Genomic DNA, 15,069 nt, shown 5'->3' with positions numbered 1-15,069 from the left:
GATTTTGGATTTATTTGGTTGTGAGTGCAGTGCGCTTGCAGAGAGACTCCGCCCATACACTCTTCTGATTGGTAGGGTCAGAAATAGGCATAAACAACATGAAAGTATAAATCCAACCTTCCTTGTATCAGTGGTTCGTGCTGCTGGTGCTGTAATGGTGTGAGGGATATTTTCTTGGCACACTTTGAACTAATGAGCCTTTTTTAAACACCACAGAAGAAGGTGAGTGAGAATGAAATACTTTAAACTTAAAATTCTCACAGTGCCATTAAGACTGCCCAGACACTTTATTACACTAATAAAGCAAGGACACTGAGGGACACACATCTGAAATGACATCATGTTCACCACAAGAAGAATAATCCACTAAAAGAGGTCGCTGAATGCGAATCCAATCCTGATGCATGGAAACTCGTATCCCCGGGCTATGATGAATCAGTCTTAATTACATCGTGTTGCACTGTGTTAGTTCAGATTAAAGCGTTCATTAGAGTGCAGAAATGAGATATTATTGCATTCGTGCAGAGATGTGACTGTGGTCATGATCGCTACAATACGCTGCAACCTTTTATTCAGTGGGAGTAGATCTAGATATAATGCTGTAATTAACACTTTTCACGATTAATTTGACAGTTAATCTTGTCAGGTGTAATAGTAAAAATGCAGTTAAAGTCCCCCTGTGGTGAAAATCCAGCTTTTAATGTTGTTTATATACGTCACAAACTACCTTGTAACCAATCAGATCAACGTGTGATCGTCAACCAGTGGATCTCTGAGCTGAGTGAGTGAGTGGAGGCGGGGCTCATTTGCATATTCATAGAACCACGCATACTAAATGAGGCAAGAGTGTTGAGTTACATTCAAGATATTTTAAGGCATGAAGACAGTTTTTCAATGAAAAAATATTTAAATATGTCATTTTGGTGATCAAAGATGAGCTTTAAGGGATACAATTATTGACTACAGGGGGAATATTCAGCAATTTTATTGATTTGATTGCACTGACACTATTAAATGAGAACTGAACTGAGCTGATGGGGACATCATGTTTTCTACTGCTTTATAGAAGTTATGATTTTCCTGTTGATCACTGTAAAGCTGCTTTGAAACCATTTATATTGTACTACATATTTGTATACTTCAAAAGAGTTCCGCATGTAATACTTCTTTCATATGCAAAGACCCAATCATAAAAGTGGGCATTTAAATTTCTTAAATGAGACACACCCCTTTAAATGGAGTGTATAAATCAGAGGGCTAAAGTCAGTAGAAAACAGCTTTTTCTAACTTAAGACAGTTTTTATGTAAAAATTCCTAATAAATAAATGTAATTAACGACCCCTTTAAAATAGTTCACCTACTGACAAGCTACCCTTTTGAAAACTAAGTTGGCTACTATGCAGGCTGCTAAAAAGTATCATGCATGTGATGAAAAACAGTGTGTTTTGTCATGCTACAACCCAGGTCCGGACCTCAGTGTTTTTCTGAGGTGTATACAATAAAGGCTGTGAAATAATTGGCTCGTCATTGGATCCGTATTTACTTTCCTAGCTTGTAATGAATTAGCCAGAGCATGACGGTTTCCAGGCCCAGATCTGCTGGAGAAACAGAGCGTCGTCTCAGTAATTCTCCAAGACCCGTCTCTCTCACACACCTTTACTAACCCTGAGATTCAATCCCTGACCTTTCAGCTGCAGGCCAAGTCATTAACCTCACGCCATGGCCTGCCACACACCGGCCAGAAGGTATTACTGTGGACTGAAGATTTAAAAGCCATGGAATCCAATTAGGCTGTGCATCAACAGAAATGCTGTGGGCGCATGAAAATTGGTCATAAATATGTGTTAAGGTGTAGAGAAACCATTATTACCCTGCACTTTTTGGTGGGTAATCAATGTTAAAATGTTTCCCCAAGTAATTTATAGTCCCCTGGTTTAGAGTTAAGTGTCGTTTAGAGTTTAGAGTTAGACGTCTCCAAGTGTGTTTGGCTTGCCGTCTGTTGCTCACGTGTTTTCTTCTCTGGTTGTCTGCTGTCTTTGACCTGATGTACGCGTCTAGTATACGCCCGTCAAGCTCTCCTAGACATCGGCGTCTCTGATATAGACTCATTCACAAACTCTCACACCTTGGTCGTGGACTGCCCCTTCTACAAATCAGTCGCTCAGAACGATCATCCCGCACGGTATCCGCCGCTCAACTTCTCGCGGAGAAAGCGAAGGAGAAAACGAGGAATCCGCGGAGGATACGTCGCGAAACTGAGGGTGAAACTGAAGGCTCATTTACGAGCTGGTATTCACTCAGATTCTTCGCTCGAATCGTCTCGGTGCAGCTCTGCTGGCGGCCGCTGGATGCGGTTTACCGGTGGCTCTGTCCTGCTCTTCCCCTTCACCTGAGTCCTGTCGCTCGGGCTGATCTCCACAGTGTTGGCCTCAGCTCCCGGCAACAAGGAGTTAATCTATCGCAGTGGATCAGAAACTCTACTCATATTCACGGCCACACGTTGGATCATCTTATGGGCTCGATGTCACTGATATTGTGCTCTCAGATTTTCTGCTCTCCGTTCATAAGCCTATTTTATTCTCACTGTCTCTTCCGGAGCTCTCTCTACTCTCTATTGCACCTGTGACATTGTCGCGGTTCTGCTCTCCACAGTTTAGCACAAACTTCCATCTGTGCTTTGCTGAACTATGCGCACACTTGCACTTGGATCAACCATTATCCGACCCGGATGCGGATCAACATCTTAGCCTTTTAAATTCTGCAAGTGCAAACCAAAATCTGAACTGTGGCAAAACTCTGACACTCGTCACCAAAGACACATTTGTAGAAAGGCAGAACGCAAATGGAAACGGGACAGGCTACTTGTCTCATTCCAAATGTTCAAAGACTCTCTAACACGGGGGTTTTCAAAGTGTGGGGTGCCAGAGTGGTAAAAATTATAGCCTAAATTAATAAATTAAAAAAGTTAAATTGTGATTATTCTGAAAATAAGGAATAATCCTTTTTTGATCCTATCAACCTCCAGACACTGAGGGACATGATTGTCAAGCTCAAACCTTAAAGGAGAACTCCGGTCAATTTTAACATTGAGCTCATTTTTTTGTACATTTGGAGTGCTGTCAATACAGAGAACAACGACAAAAATCGGTGTTGCCTACACCGAGTTATTCTATTTTTAAAATTTGCACCCTGTTGACTTCAATGGGGCAAGTTTTAAACCTGCTTTTAGGCTCTTAACATCCTTGATGTGTCATTACAAGTGCACAGAAAATGTGAGTGATTCCTTCAGAGTGAACACGAGTGGATCTGACTGCAGTAGATGTGAAAGATATGTATAAAAATGATGTTATTTAAGTCCAAAGTAGTCGATTGCCGAGTTCACGCGCATAGGTTTAGTTACCTATGATGACGCGCGTGAACTCTGCAATCGACTACTTTGGACTTCAACCGAAAAACAGGATGTAAACACAGGTATTTGCGCTGGCTTAAATAACATCATTTTTATACATATCTTTCACATCTACTGCAGTCAGATCCACTCGTGTTCACTCTGAAGGAATCACTCACATTTTCTGTGCACTTGTAATGACACATCAAGGATGTTAAGAGCCTAAAAGCAGGTTTAAAACTTGCCCCATTGAAGTCAACAGGGTGCAAATTTTAAAAATAGAATAACACGGTGTAGGCAACACCGATTTTTGTAGTTGTTCTCTGTATTGACAGCACTCCAAATGTACAATAAAATGAGCTCAATGTTAAAATTGACCGGAGTTCTCCTTTAATTTTGTCCTAATGATATCATTCACCCGAGATTCTTTAAAATGAATCATTGATTGGGTTGGGCCAAGTATGGTGTCTCTTATCAACGCGTCTCCAAACGGGCTCTGCTCCTGCCAGTCTTAAAGTGGCTGCGCTCACTCCTCTACTCAAGAAGACTTCACCAGATCCTTCTGTTTAAAAAAGTTTCGGCCTATCTCTGTCTCACCTTTCATTTCTAAGCTATTGGAGAAAATTGTGCTGGATCAACACTTTTTGAGGTTCTTCAGTCTGGTTTTAGGTCTGCTCACAGCACGAGTCCGCCCTCCTGAGAGAGTTACATGATGTTTATCTCTCTACTGATTCTGGAGATACTGTGGGTCTTGTTCTCTTAGATCTTTCGGCAGCTTTTGATACCATTGATCACCCTACTCTTTTATCCAGACTTAGCTCCTGCCTGTCTCTCTGAACTTGTTCACCCCTACACTCTGTCCAGAAGCCTCAGATCCCACGACCAGGCTCTGCTGGTCATCCCTGGCGTTAGACTCGAGCGTAGCGGGAGCATTAGCGGCGGCAGGGCCTCGACTCTGGGACATCTGCCTCTAGAGATTAGAACGGCCCCTACTCTGTCCGCCTTCAAGTCCCTGTTAAAAAATACCTGTTTTCTTTAACATATTGATCTCTATTTTTAGTTGGTTTTACTGTTTTATATTTGAGTCTGATACTGTTTTACCACTCTGGTTTTAAGGTTGCTCTTAACTTTGCTGCTTTTATTTGTGTTGTTATGCAGGTATTATTTTCTTATTATTTATCTGGTTGTTCTGTAAAGCACTTTGGTCAGCCTAGTGACTGTTGTAAATGTGCTATATAAGTAAAGTGAACTTGAGCAATAAAGTAAAAACAAAACAAAAAAAACGACAAAATTTGTAGCAAAGTGAAAGCAATACCTTTAACCATGAATATTTTCACAGTATAGCTTGGCATTGAGTGCCGTATTGCTTTTATAAACGTTTTAATCACTTTTTTCCTATTACACTACATAAGTTTGCATAACTTCTGCTAGAAGATACAGTTCTTTACTGAGGACAGTTCTAGACAAAGTGTGACGGTGTGGTGCAGGCAGAAGAAGACAAGGGAGAATCAAAAGCTCCAATGCAAACTTTTACTAACAATATAATACAGACAGGCAGAAGGCGCGCGCGCGCGCGCACACACACACACACACACATACGCGCGCGCGCACACACACACGCACGCACGCACGCGCACACTTAATACAACGGATCGGACCCAGACAGAGTGAACAGGAGGAACTTAAATACAAACTCAGATGATGCTGATTAATGGAACACAGGTGATAGAAATGATGACTAAACTGAACTGATGATGACAGTAACCATAGATACTAATGAGTGGCGGGAAAACAGAACAAAGGAAGACATGTGACTAATCAAAATACAAACAAACACTGACACGTGACACAAAGTACATTTGGTTCGTTCCAAAACACTTAAATGCTGCATTTTCTCATTGGTTTGATTCACTTTCACCGGGCAACATTTAAAAGCATACCAACATGTGTTCATGCAGGTCACATGTGAGTAAATCTGTCCTCTCATTGGACGGACTGCACCTCTTTTCACTGTACTAGCTTCACTAGCTTTAGTAGTTTTAAGTGCACAAAATTAACAAAAAAAAAACTATATTGACCAGCACTGTATTGTATATCATGCACGCTGTGCACACTTGTGATGATGCTGAACACAAATGCATCAGGATTCGATAGAGTAAAGTGTGTGTGAAAGTAGATGAGCTCTGCAGGGAACAATCACACCACAATCAACTCCTATAGATGAATATCCATAAAGTTCGGTTTGTCATAAACACATGACAGTTCTCAATATAAATGAGAGGCAGAATAAATGAGGATCGCAGGATCGCAGTCCTCAGGAATCGAGACTTCTTCTATAAAGCAGATCAACTGAAGTCTCGTGCTCAGAAGATCTTTAGTCAAATCTGTGATTAACACACGCATATGCGTTATGAGTTATTGACTGTATACTGATAATGTCATAGCAGAATATACCAGCAACATACACCATAGATTGAAGTTCATAATTAACTATGGACTAATTATAATATTGTGTTAGACACAATTTCTTCACCAGATCCTGTTTTGTCTGGTATTCAAACCAGTCTCACCAACTCTTTTGATTGACAGTCGACTGAATTGATACTTTGCAGTCACGTGATATCTGGCGGGCAACAAACGCGGTTCGTGCATCCAATCGCACAACAACTATCTGGCATGTCGTGTACACCTCAAAACACCAACTTTTGTATATTAAAACTGGCAACGTCCTGGCAAGATCCTTGATTAGTTTACTGGTTTTCGTTGCTAGAGAATGACGTTCTTGCCCACCAGCCAGTACAACTGACGTCACGTGCAAAGTATCAATAGCCTTTCAAAGTGATAAAAGTCTCTTTCCGGTTTTTAACTCACAGCGCTGCTGTTTTTGTCTCCTCTTCTTCTGTGACTGTGAAACAGCGAGGACACATTTCTGAAACCGAGTTGTAAAGGCAAGATTACTGTGTTTTGTGTGCTAAACAGACATGACTGCGATGAGAGACTGCGATGAGCTGATGTATACAGTAAATATCAGGGTTGTGGAGTCACATGACTTGGACTCGAGTCCCAAATTTGATGACTTGTGACTTTGACAACAAGATACCTAAAACAAATATTGTCTGATATCCAACTAGTCATGTCAGCTCTTCTATCGACCAAGTAGGCAAGTGCTTTTAATTATAATATCTGATATTATTAAGTATTCTCATTTGCAATTTCTCAATGATACGATAAATTGTGCTTAGACTTTGTCTGATCAGCACAAATTCAACAAGTGTTACAGTCACACTTTATATTAGGTGTCCTTTATGTACTTACATCAGAAAATATAAGTACAAAGTTACTTAGTTATTGATGTACTAATTAATGTACAATGATAAATGAATGACTGCTGAGGTTCAGAGACTTATGTCAGAGACTATGTTTATTGCTAGGTGGAAAGAGATAAAGATAATATGAAAGAGGTGAAGAAACAGCAGGAATGAAGGACAACACAGATGTAAGTTTAAGCTGAACACACACTTACGCTGCTATTAAAAGAACTTAAATTACACCCTTAGATCCTCCTATTACACACACACAGGATTACATGTCGAGCGGTCTGAGATGGCGGATCTGAACAGCAGAATCAATCAGAAATACCCATTTCATGATATTAAAACAGTCATTCTTACAGCACTGTGTTGCACAAAAAGAGCTTTTGTTTCTTCAATGATTTTTCCGTCATATGTCCTGTATTTGTAAACTGTGCTTCAAAGCTGAAATCCAATCAAAACTGAAAGAAAAAGAAAGAAGGAATCTGAGGCGTTTGTGCAGCTGTAATAATATCTACTGTATACTTCATTTGTCAATATTTATAGGACAGGCCATTATGAGAAGATTAAGCTCTCTTCATGTTGTTTGATGATTGCTGTGGTTTAATGCTGAACGGCTCAGGAATATTAACCAACCTGTTTTTGTAATTTTGCAACTAATAACTCAGTGCCTTTCACAGCACCAGCCTTTAGTTAGGGTGTTAAAGAAGACCTATTCTTCCACAGCGCAATCAGTGTTTCTGAACTCCTGAAACGCCTCCATTGTAGTCTTGAGTTTCTTCCGGGAACGGACACGTCACAATATTCCTCATTATAATAATTAATGCGCAGAATAAAGGGGCGGGGCCTGGTTGAGTTAGTTAGTAGTGTGTTAAACTGGCGGTTATGGTAAGGGGCGGGACATTTCCCAAACACTCGAAGCACTCGACCAATCACAGCACACTGCTCCAGCCGACCAATCAGAGCACAGTGTGCTTTTCAGAAGGAGGGGCTTCATAGAGACAGGAAGTAAACAGAGCGTTACTGACAGACTGGGAAGAGAGGAGCCGCAACAATGGAGAATATGAGGAGAATAATCAACATTCAAGCAGGAAAACCTGTTCTAGAAGAGACTGAAAACTACAAGACTTTGTAAAAGGGCATATAGGTCCTCTTTAAACAACTAGGCTAGGACACTGTGTGACATTAATATTAATGACCATATTGAGGCATATTCTTCTCTCCAAAATAAAATGTTAATAATTAAGTCATACATTTTGAGGTCCTCAAAACATAGGATTTTCACAGATTTTCTTTGCGTCATGTTGTCTACAACATGTAATTTCCCTTCCATTGCTCTTTATGCTCAGATGTGGTTTATTTTCGACATGAACTGTGACGCTCCTTTTGTTCTGGGTGACGGTTGTGTTAAAAGCACCGAATTAATGGAAAATATAGTTTTCACAAAGGATGACAGAGAGAATGGACACATTAAAAGCATATGTGAGCTTTCAATATTAGTGTCTCTCTGTGCTTGAAAACACACAAAAAAAACGTTTTCCCACCAATGTGATAAAGTGCTGTATACAATTTGCGTATTTAAATGATTTCACCATGAGTTAGTTTCATTACTTCAGCTCAAAGCTCGGCTTGCTCGTCCCTTGACTGTCTAACATGAGGATTTTTTCATGTTTGCTCCAATTATAAATGCATGTTATTAAACATGACAAAAATATTATTCTTTGGAAAGCAGCGTGTGTGTCTTGCACACGTCCGAGTGTAAATCATCGGGGAAGAATGGAGGAATGCGCTGGGATTGTGTGCATAGGGTGAATGTGCGGGAGGGAAAATATTACAGTTGGAACATTTCCCCGTAAAAATGTTTGATGGAATTCGGAGCGATTCAGACCATCTCCACTCCTCTGTCTCGGCACACACACATGAGAGAAAGAGCTTTGAACACACTCGCTGAGACTTTCATTACTGTGATCATATAGATGTAACAGACTGATTGTGTGTTTGGAATGAGGTTTTTGTGTGCATGTAAAATCCTCCTTTTGTTAGAGTGTGTGTGTGTGTGTGTGGGATCCAGCAGTGTTTACAGTCATCAACCCTGTGAACGCAGTGAAGCGGCTTATTAGTGTGCAGTCGGCAGCGGATCAATCTGAAACCAATCAGCTGACCTCATCATTCTCTGAACATCGCTCTGTCTGCGAGGAGAGCTCTGCTATTTTAGGATCGCTCAGATACACTGATATCCCAGACAGCAACATGGAGTCGGCTCAGACACGTGGAGTCATGTTTACCACCAGATGTGGGCCGGATCTGGGCCGACACCATGTTGCTGTCTGGGATAACAGTATATCTAGTATATGTGTATATTTATAGTAGATATTTTAGGTAAAGTTTTGTTGACACTTTATTTTGATGGTCCACTCTAGACAACACACGTCAGCTAACTCTCACTAGAGCATTAGCACTGTTAGGCTTAGCAGGAGACATGTAGTTGCTACAGTAAGTTACTTCTGTCTAAAGTTGTCCATCAAAATAAAGTCGCCAATGTTTTAGTAATTTTGTTCAAGTGCATTTCTTCTTTTTGTAATTTTCAGTGTGAACGCACTACTGTGTGAATCTTCCATACGCTGTTCTGGATTGTGTCGCTGGTATAATAAATCACTGATGAAAATGATCCTGCAGTGAAGTCAATTCTACTGAAAGAAAACGTGTAATTTCTAGCTGAATAAGTTAGTTCAGGCAAGAATAAAAAATAAAAAAAAAACAGTAAATTATATATTAATACTCAATTTAAGCTTGTAGAAATAAAAGTGTAAAATTAAGTACGACCTACTCCACTTTCTGATTCTGGTATTCCCACCATGCATGAATAGTTAATAAGTTCACATTTTTCACAGTTTTCCAGCTGTATTTCCACTGTTTTATCATTGCTTTTGTTGTTGGGTTCAGTAACTTGCTGTTTTGTGACATCTTCTACTCAAAATGACATTCATACTCAAACATGATCCCGTGAAAGTTACCGTTATTGTATGTTGTGTACCGAGTATTGAGGTCTCATTACTTATATATACACAACATCTACTGTATATATGATTTACTTAGATGTTCTATGTAAAGCAAACACTTTAAAAGCATGGCTTAATTCAGTGTTAAATTGATTAGGTAAAATGTACTTAAATTTCAATTAAGTAGAAATCCAGTGCAGGTTGACTCATACTTATTAAATTATTATTTTTGTTTGATTAGGATTATTATTTTTTTTTTAGCTAATTTAGATGCACAGTTAAATAAGGGTATATTACTTTGTATCACAAAGTCGACTGTGAGATCCAGGTGCTTCTGTTAGGGGTCAGTTTGACAAGTAAGAGGCTTAAAGGTCCCATATTGTCAAAACTGAAATCTCCTGGCTTTTTTCATGATAGCAGAGGTCTAGGGGCAATGAGTTTCAAAACAGTCGTCCACATGCACACAGCCTGCATAAAGTACCTGTGCCTTTCCACGAGCCGCTGTGACTCCTGTATAAATGTGATGTCACCGCCTTCAGTCCCACCCCCACCAATGGTGGGTCACTCAGAAAACAACAGGCCAATCAGAAGAGAGGCTCATGAATATTAAGTAGACAAGCCAAAATCGGCCTGTTCTTTGCAGAGCTCCGGAGAAAAGAGCTGTAAAAATATATTGAGATGGTTTTTGGTACTTGTACCGCAAATATATATTCTTAAGGACATCGAATCCTAAAATAAAACTTCAGAAAGGTGTACAATATGGGACCTGTAACTGTAAATCAATCATAATTACAAGCAACTAACCAATCCAAACCAAACCCTAATAATTAAACACAGTTAAATTAATATCACTCAGTACTTACCCTGTATTTGTATACACTTAAAAAAGAAGACTGAAAAAGAAAGTGTTACCCTTTATTTTCTGTCCTTTTTACAATGTTACATGTATTAACCATATAATAACAGTGAATTATGCATAATTACATGCAACTAACCCTTAACCCTACAGTAAGTACATGTAGTTCATTAATATTACTCAGTACTTACATGTATAATTACACTGTAACACGGACACCTTAAAATAAAGCGTAACTGATTTTTACTATCATTTGTTGGAGAATACAAAACTGATTTTTTTTGTGGTAGTATTACAAAAGATTTTTGCAATAATTTTACAACTATTCTTTCTTCTTCAAAATCTCATGCTGAATTCAATCAGTTTCTTCTTAATAGTGTGTGAACTTGACTAAATGAAGATGTTGCGAAGAACCATAAGTTGGTGAAGCGTGTCTTCATTCCCGTTGAGCTAATCCTGCTCTGTGTGTTCTGTAGCGGTGAAGCCCACGGAGAAGGAGGAGGTGCCAACCGTCACGGGGAAGGTGGACGCGGAGAAGGGGGCGAAGAAGAAGGAGAAAGACGGCAAAAAGGACGGCAAGGGTGCGAAAGAGGGCAAAGAAGGGAAGGCAGAGGAGAAGGAGAAGGAGGAAGCCCCGAAGAAGAAGGGGGAGAAGGGAGAGAAAGGCACATCAAAGAAAGAGGCGTCAGACGGAGGAGGGAAAGGTAAAAAGGGAGGAGAAGAGAAAGGAGAGAAAGGAGGGAAAGGAGGAGGAGCCAAAGGCAGTGAAGCCAAGAAGCCTGCGAAGAAGTGAACATCGAAACCTTAGCCATTTTATAACTGCTTTTTGTAAGACACTTTATAAATGTACATTTACAGTTCGTTTATTTTATTGTAAATTGTAAATATGGACAATAAATGCCTCTCTGTTAATTATACATGTTCATTTATTTCTTATTCACATGATACACATGATCAGCACTTAATAATACAACACCGGTGCTTAGAAAAGTTATTTTGCATTTTTGTAACATATCAACAACAACAACATAATCATGTCAAATGTTCATCTTTAAAATACTGTAACTCCACAAGTGAAAGCGGTCCTCATTTACTCCCCGTGTGCTTGTTTGAGGAACCGGTTTGAGAAGGAAAGTAAATGGTGCCAGAATGCTCAGTTTTGGATTAAATATTCCTTGTTGCAATGAGTCAGATTCACTTTCTCATGAGGACATGAACACACACGTGTAGGAAACGCACAGGAGTAAAGCAGAGGCGGACAGAGATTCAAAGCAGATCATCTTCTCTGATCCATCAGCTGGTCGTACATGACTGAACTACACACACACACACACACACACACACACACACACGCACACACACACACACCTGCTGCTGTTGAGCAAACTGTGCAAACAGAGATGGCATTTCAGAAATAACACTGAATTTAATAGTAAAAAAATCCTCAAATTCAAGTTCAAATGTGTGTTATATAGAGAAAAGCAGAATGCATATGTATATACTTCTGTAAATACAGTAATGGTTTGAATGTATCGACTAGCGATCTGAATTTAAATCGCTACTCGCTAAAAGAAAAAAACATCTGGATGTAAACTTTTGGTTACACTTTATTGTAAGGTGACGAAGTTACATTGTACTCAAATAAGTACTGAGTAATTAATCAACTACACGTACTTACTATAGAGTTACAAATAGGGTTAGGGTTTGATTTAGTTGTCTGTAATTATGCATAACTTACTATAGTAAGCACATGTTGTAACACTTTCTTTTACAGTGTCAGTTACTGTAGTAATAACTATTAATTACGCATAATTACATGCAACTAACCCTCAACCAAACCCTAACCCTATAGTAAGTGCATGTAGTTCATTAATATTACTCGGTACTTAAATATATAATTACAGTGTAACGAAGATATTTTAAAATATTAAACCTTAACCGCACATGTAGTAACGTCACTAACGTGTAACTACGTCACCTTAAAGTGTTACAAAACTTCTTTTTTGAGGATCTTAATTTCAGCAAGTATATCAGCATATCAATTACTGTCTTTTCATATGAATTATTACATTCCAGAATAAATGCAGAGAAACACATTGAGCTCATAACTGGATGTAAACACAATATGAATGAATATACATGGAGTAAGAAAAAGCAGCATTATATTACACACAACAGACCATGAGCCTCTAAACTATAATACTGACCAACAAACAACAGCTTCATGAACAATCCCCATATACATGTAAAAAAAATGTTTGTTCTTCCTTATGGCTGCAAATTAAAATAATAATAATTTGGCATCTGATGATTTTCATCTTCCCATATACGTTATGATGAAGCGATTGACTGTAATATGAGTGAAGCGCAAGCATAATGAAAGACTTTCCAGGAGGAAATCTATATGTGAAAAATATGACTCATTCATTCCACGGGAGATTTTAATAAACAGCTCAAATGATGAGCATTAATAATTCCCTGAATACTCTCACAGTGCAGATCATGAAGCTGCGAATCCATTTCCAACAAGGTGTCTGCTTTTATATATTTATTCATGGCCTGACACCTGAAATTAGCAGAAGAAAACACTAAATCAAAGCTATACTGGGTGCTGACAAAGGCACTGTAAAAAAATAAATAAAAAGTTGTTTATTTTGTTTATTCAACCTAAATAAGTGTGTGTGCTGCCTTGAAATTTTAAGTTTAGTCAACTTGAAATGTGACAACTTGGATATTTGAGTTGACTAAACTTAAAAATTCAAATCAGCACAAACACTTACAATTTAAGTTACAACATTTTTTTTAAAGTGTATAACTAAAATAATGACCATGTATATTAAATGCCTGTTCATAACTCATCGTCTCTTGACATGAACAAAACCTCAGATCATTTGGCGTGTCAATAAGAGCTGTTTTATTGCTTATATACGTGATCTGACCATGTGAGGATTTTCCTCTTTGGACGAAAACTGCAGTTTTGTATTGGGCTGTTAATCAACACCCTATTAAACACCAAATCTGGTTTTATAAATATTATTAATGACAGCATTATGAGTTGTTGGGATACATTTGAATTTCAAAGGTAAAGGTAGTCAAAAATGACCGTGAAAGAGAAACATACAGACACAGCATTTCTCTTTTATGCTTATGTGTCTGTCCTAATAACAAAATGCTTTGACATTTTACAAATGTAATAATGACTTCAGGATGACTGGCAGTAATGCAGCCATGTGCTGTGTGAATCTGCAGATACAGAGCGAATCTCCTTCCTCTTTCACTGTCAGACTCGCGGAGAAAGAAGACCGTTTGGCAAGACTTGGCGAATCTACACTGATGTTCTTCCTCAGTATTTCTGGATTGTTTCCAGCACAAAAATATCTAAACATTCTTGAATCAAGACATTTATTTGAGCAGCAGATATGAAGTCTTGTTTTTGTGAGTTTTTGCTTGAAACACGAACAAACGGGGTCAGAAAAATAAACTCAATTCATAGGGAAAACAAGAGTATTTTCATGAACCCATTGGCAGATATTTGATACATGTTTCAGAAAACAAGGCTTAATATCGTGCGTCAAGAATGTTGAGATATTTGTGCTGGAAAACAAGACAGCAGAGGAAGAGCATCTTTTCTTAGCAGTGTACTGATAAAACTCTCAAGGCTTCGAGAAATATAAATATCACATTCTATGAACAAAAACCTGGAATTATAATACAAAGATCACAGATCTGGCATCATTCGGAACTAGTGTAAATGAAAATGACGTTAGTGCTGATCAAATAAGTCCAATATAAATCTCACGGCTGTCTTATTTACAATTCACGTTCCAGAGAGCCAGACGTTTCATCAGAGGCAGACTCACCGTTCTTCATCGGACCTGAAAGCGCCGGCGTCGTCGTGAAACACTCGCGTGATATATGAGGGTGTTCACCGTAACCGAAATCTGTCCTGATCCTCCGAATCCTGCCAGGAGAAGACTCCAGTCCGGCTCTTTTACGGGCTACTGATGGTCTCTGGTTGGTCCAACACATCTGAGATGGTCCCACAAGTCAAACTGTGAGGAAATCCTGAGGAAACAAAGGACCTGCTAGTCCTTCCGTGCACAACACTAGTCCTCGTTCTGAAGTCACATGACGGTTTCTCGCTCCTCCTCCACCACCGGGATGGCTTTCTCCGCCTGGAGGTTCTCGTGGCCCGAGGATGGGATGGAGTTCTCGGAGACGGAGCCGTTCTTGACGTACCCCGGGAGGTTGCGGTGCCCGTTGATGGCCCCGGGGCCCAGGCGTGTGGTGAGGTGCAGGGCCAGGGGCCCGCGGGCCGTCACGTTGGTCACGCTGGTGTGGGACACCATGGGCCCGTAGCTGTACGTGTTGCTGCCGCTCCGGGCTTTCCTCTTGAAGTCCAGAGCCAGCGTCCTCCGACTCCACGACTTCTTGATTTCTGCCTGGACCTGAAGAGAGGGATCAGGACGCATGAGGACTAAAGGCGAGTTTCTACATTCTGCCATAAATCACTGC

At 39.6% G+C, this 15,069-nt stretch overlaps 2 protein-coding genes across 3 annotated transcripts in view; one reads left to right on the top strand and one right to left on the bottom strand.

Moving 5' to 3' along the window:
- The window catches only part of tmie (transmembrane inner ear), a gene marked incomplete at its 3' end in the record, with an annotated part of 37,532 nt that extends 26,185 nt beyond the window's left edge, over positions 1-11,347 (top strand). Inside the window, exon 4 of the mRNA XM_079875941.1 lies at positions 11,031-11,347. Coding sequence (XP_079732067.1) covers positions 11,031-11,347 — 317 coding nt within the window. The remainder of the gene's footprint in view (positions 1-11,030) is intronic.
- The window catches only part of pth1r (parathyroid hormone 1 receptor), a 97,728-nt gene continuing 93,965 nt past the window's right edge, over positions 11,307-15,069 (bottom strand). Inside the window, exons 13-14 of one of the 2 annotated variants that reach the window (XR_013821777.1) lie at positions 14,415-15,002; positions 11,307-11,333 (exon numbers count right to left, since the gene is read on the bottom strand). Coding sequence is in view for 1 of the 2 variants with exons in the window: in XM_079876554.1 (XP_079732680.1) it covers positions 14,679-15,002 (324 nt within the window). In the remaining variant the exon portion in view is untranslated. Of the gene's footprint in view, positions 11,334-13,390; positions 15,003-15,069 lie in introns of those variants that run through there. The other variant, XM_079876554.1, reaches the window with a different exon arrangement.

The sequence above is a fragment of the Squalius cephalus genome, assembly GCF_949319135.1.
Source record: "Squalius cephalus genome assembly, chromosome: 7".
Classification (NCBI taxonomy): domain Eukaryota; kingdom Metazoa; phylum Chordata; class Actinopteri; order Cypriniformes; family Leuciscidae; genus Squalius; species Squalius cephalus.
The sequence above is the reverse complement of the archived record's forward strand: the minus strand, read 5'-3'. Positions and strand labels throughout refer to the sequence as shown.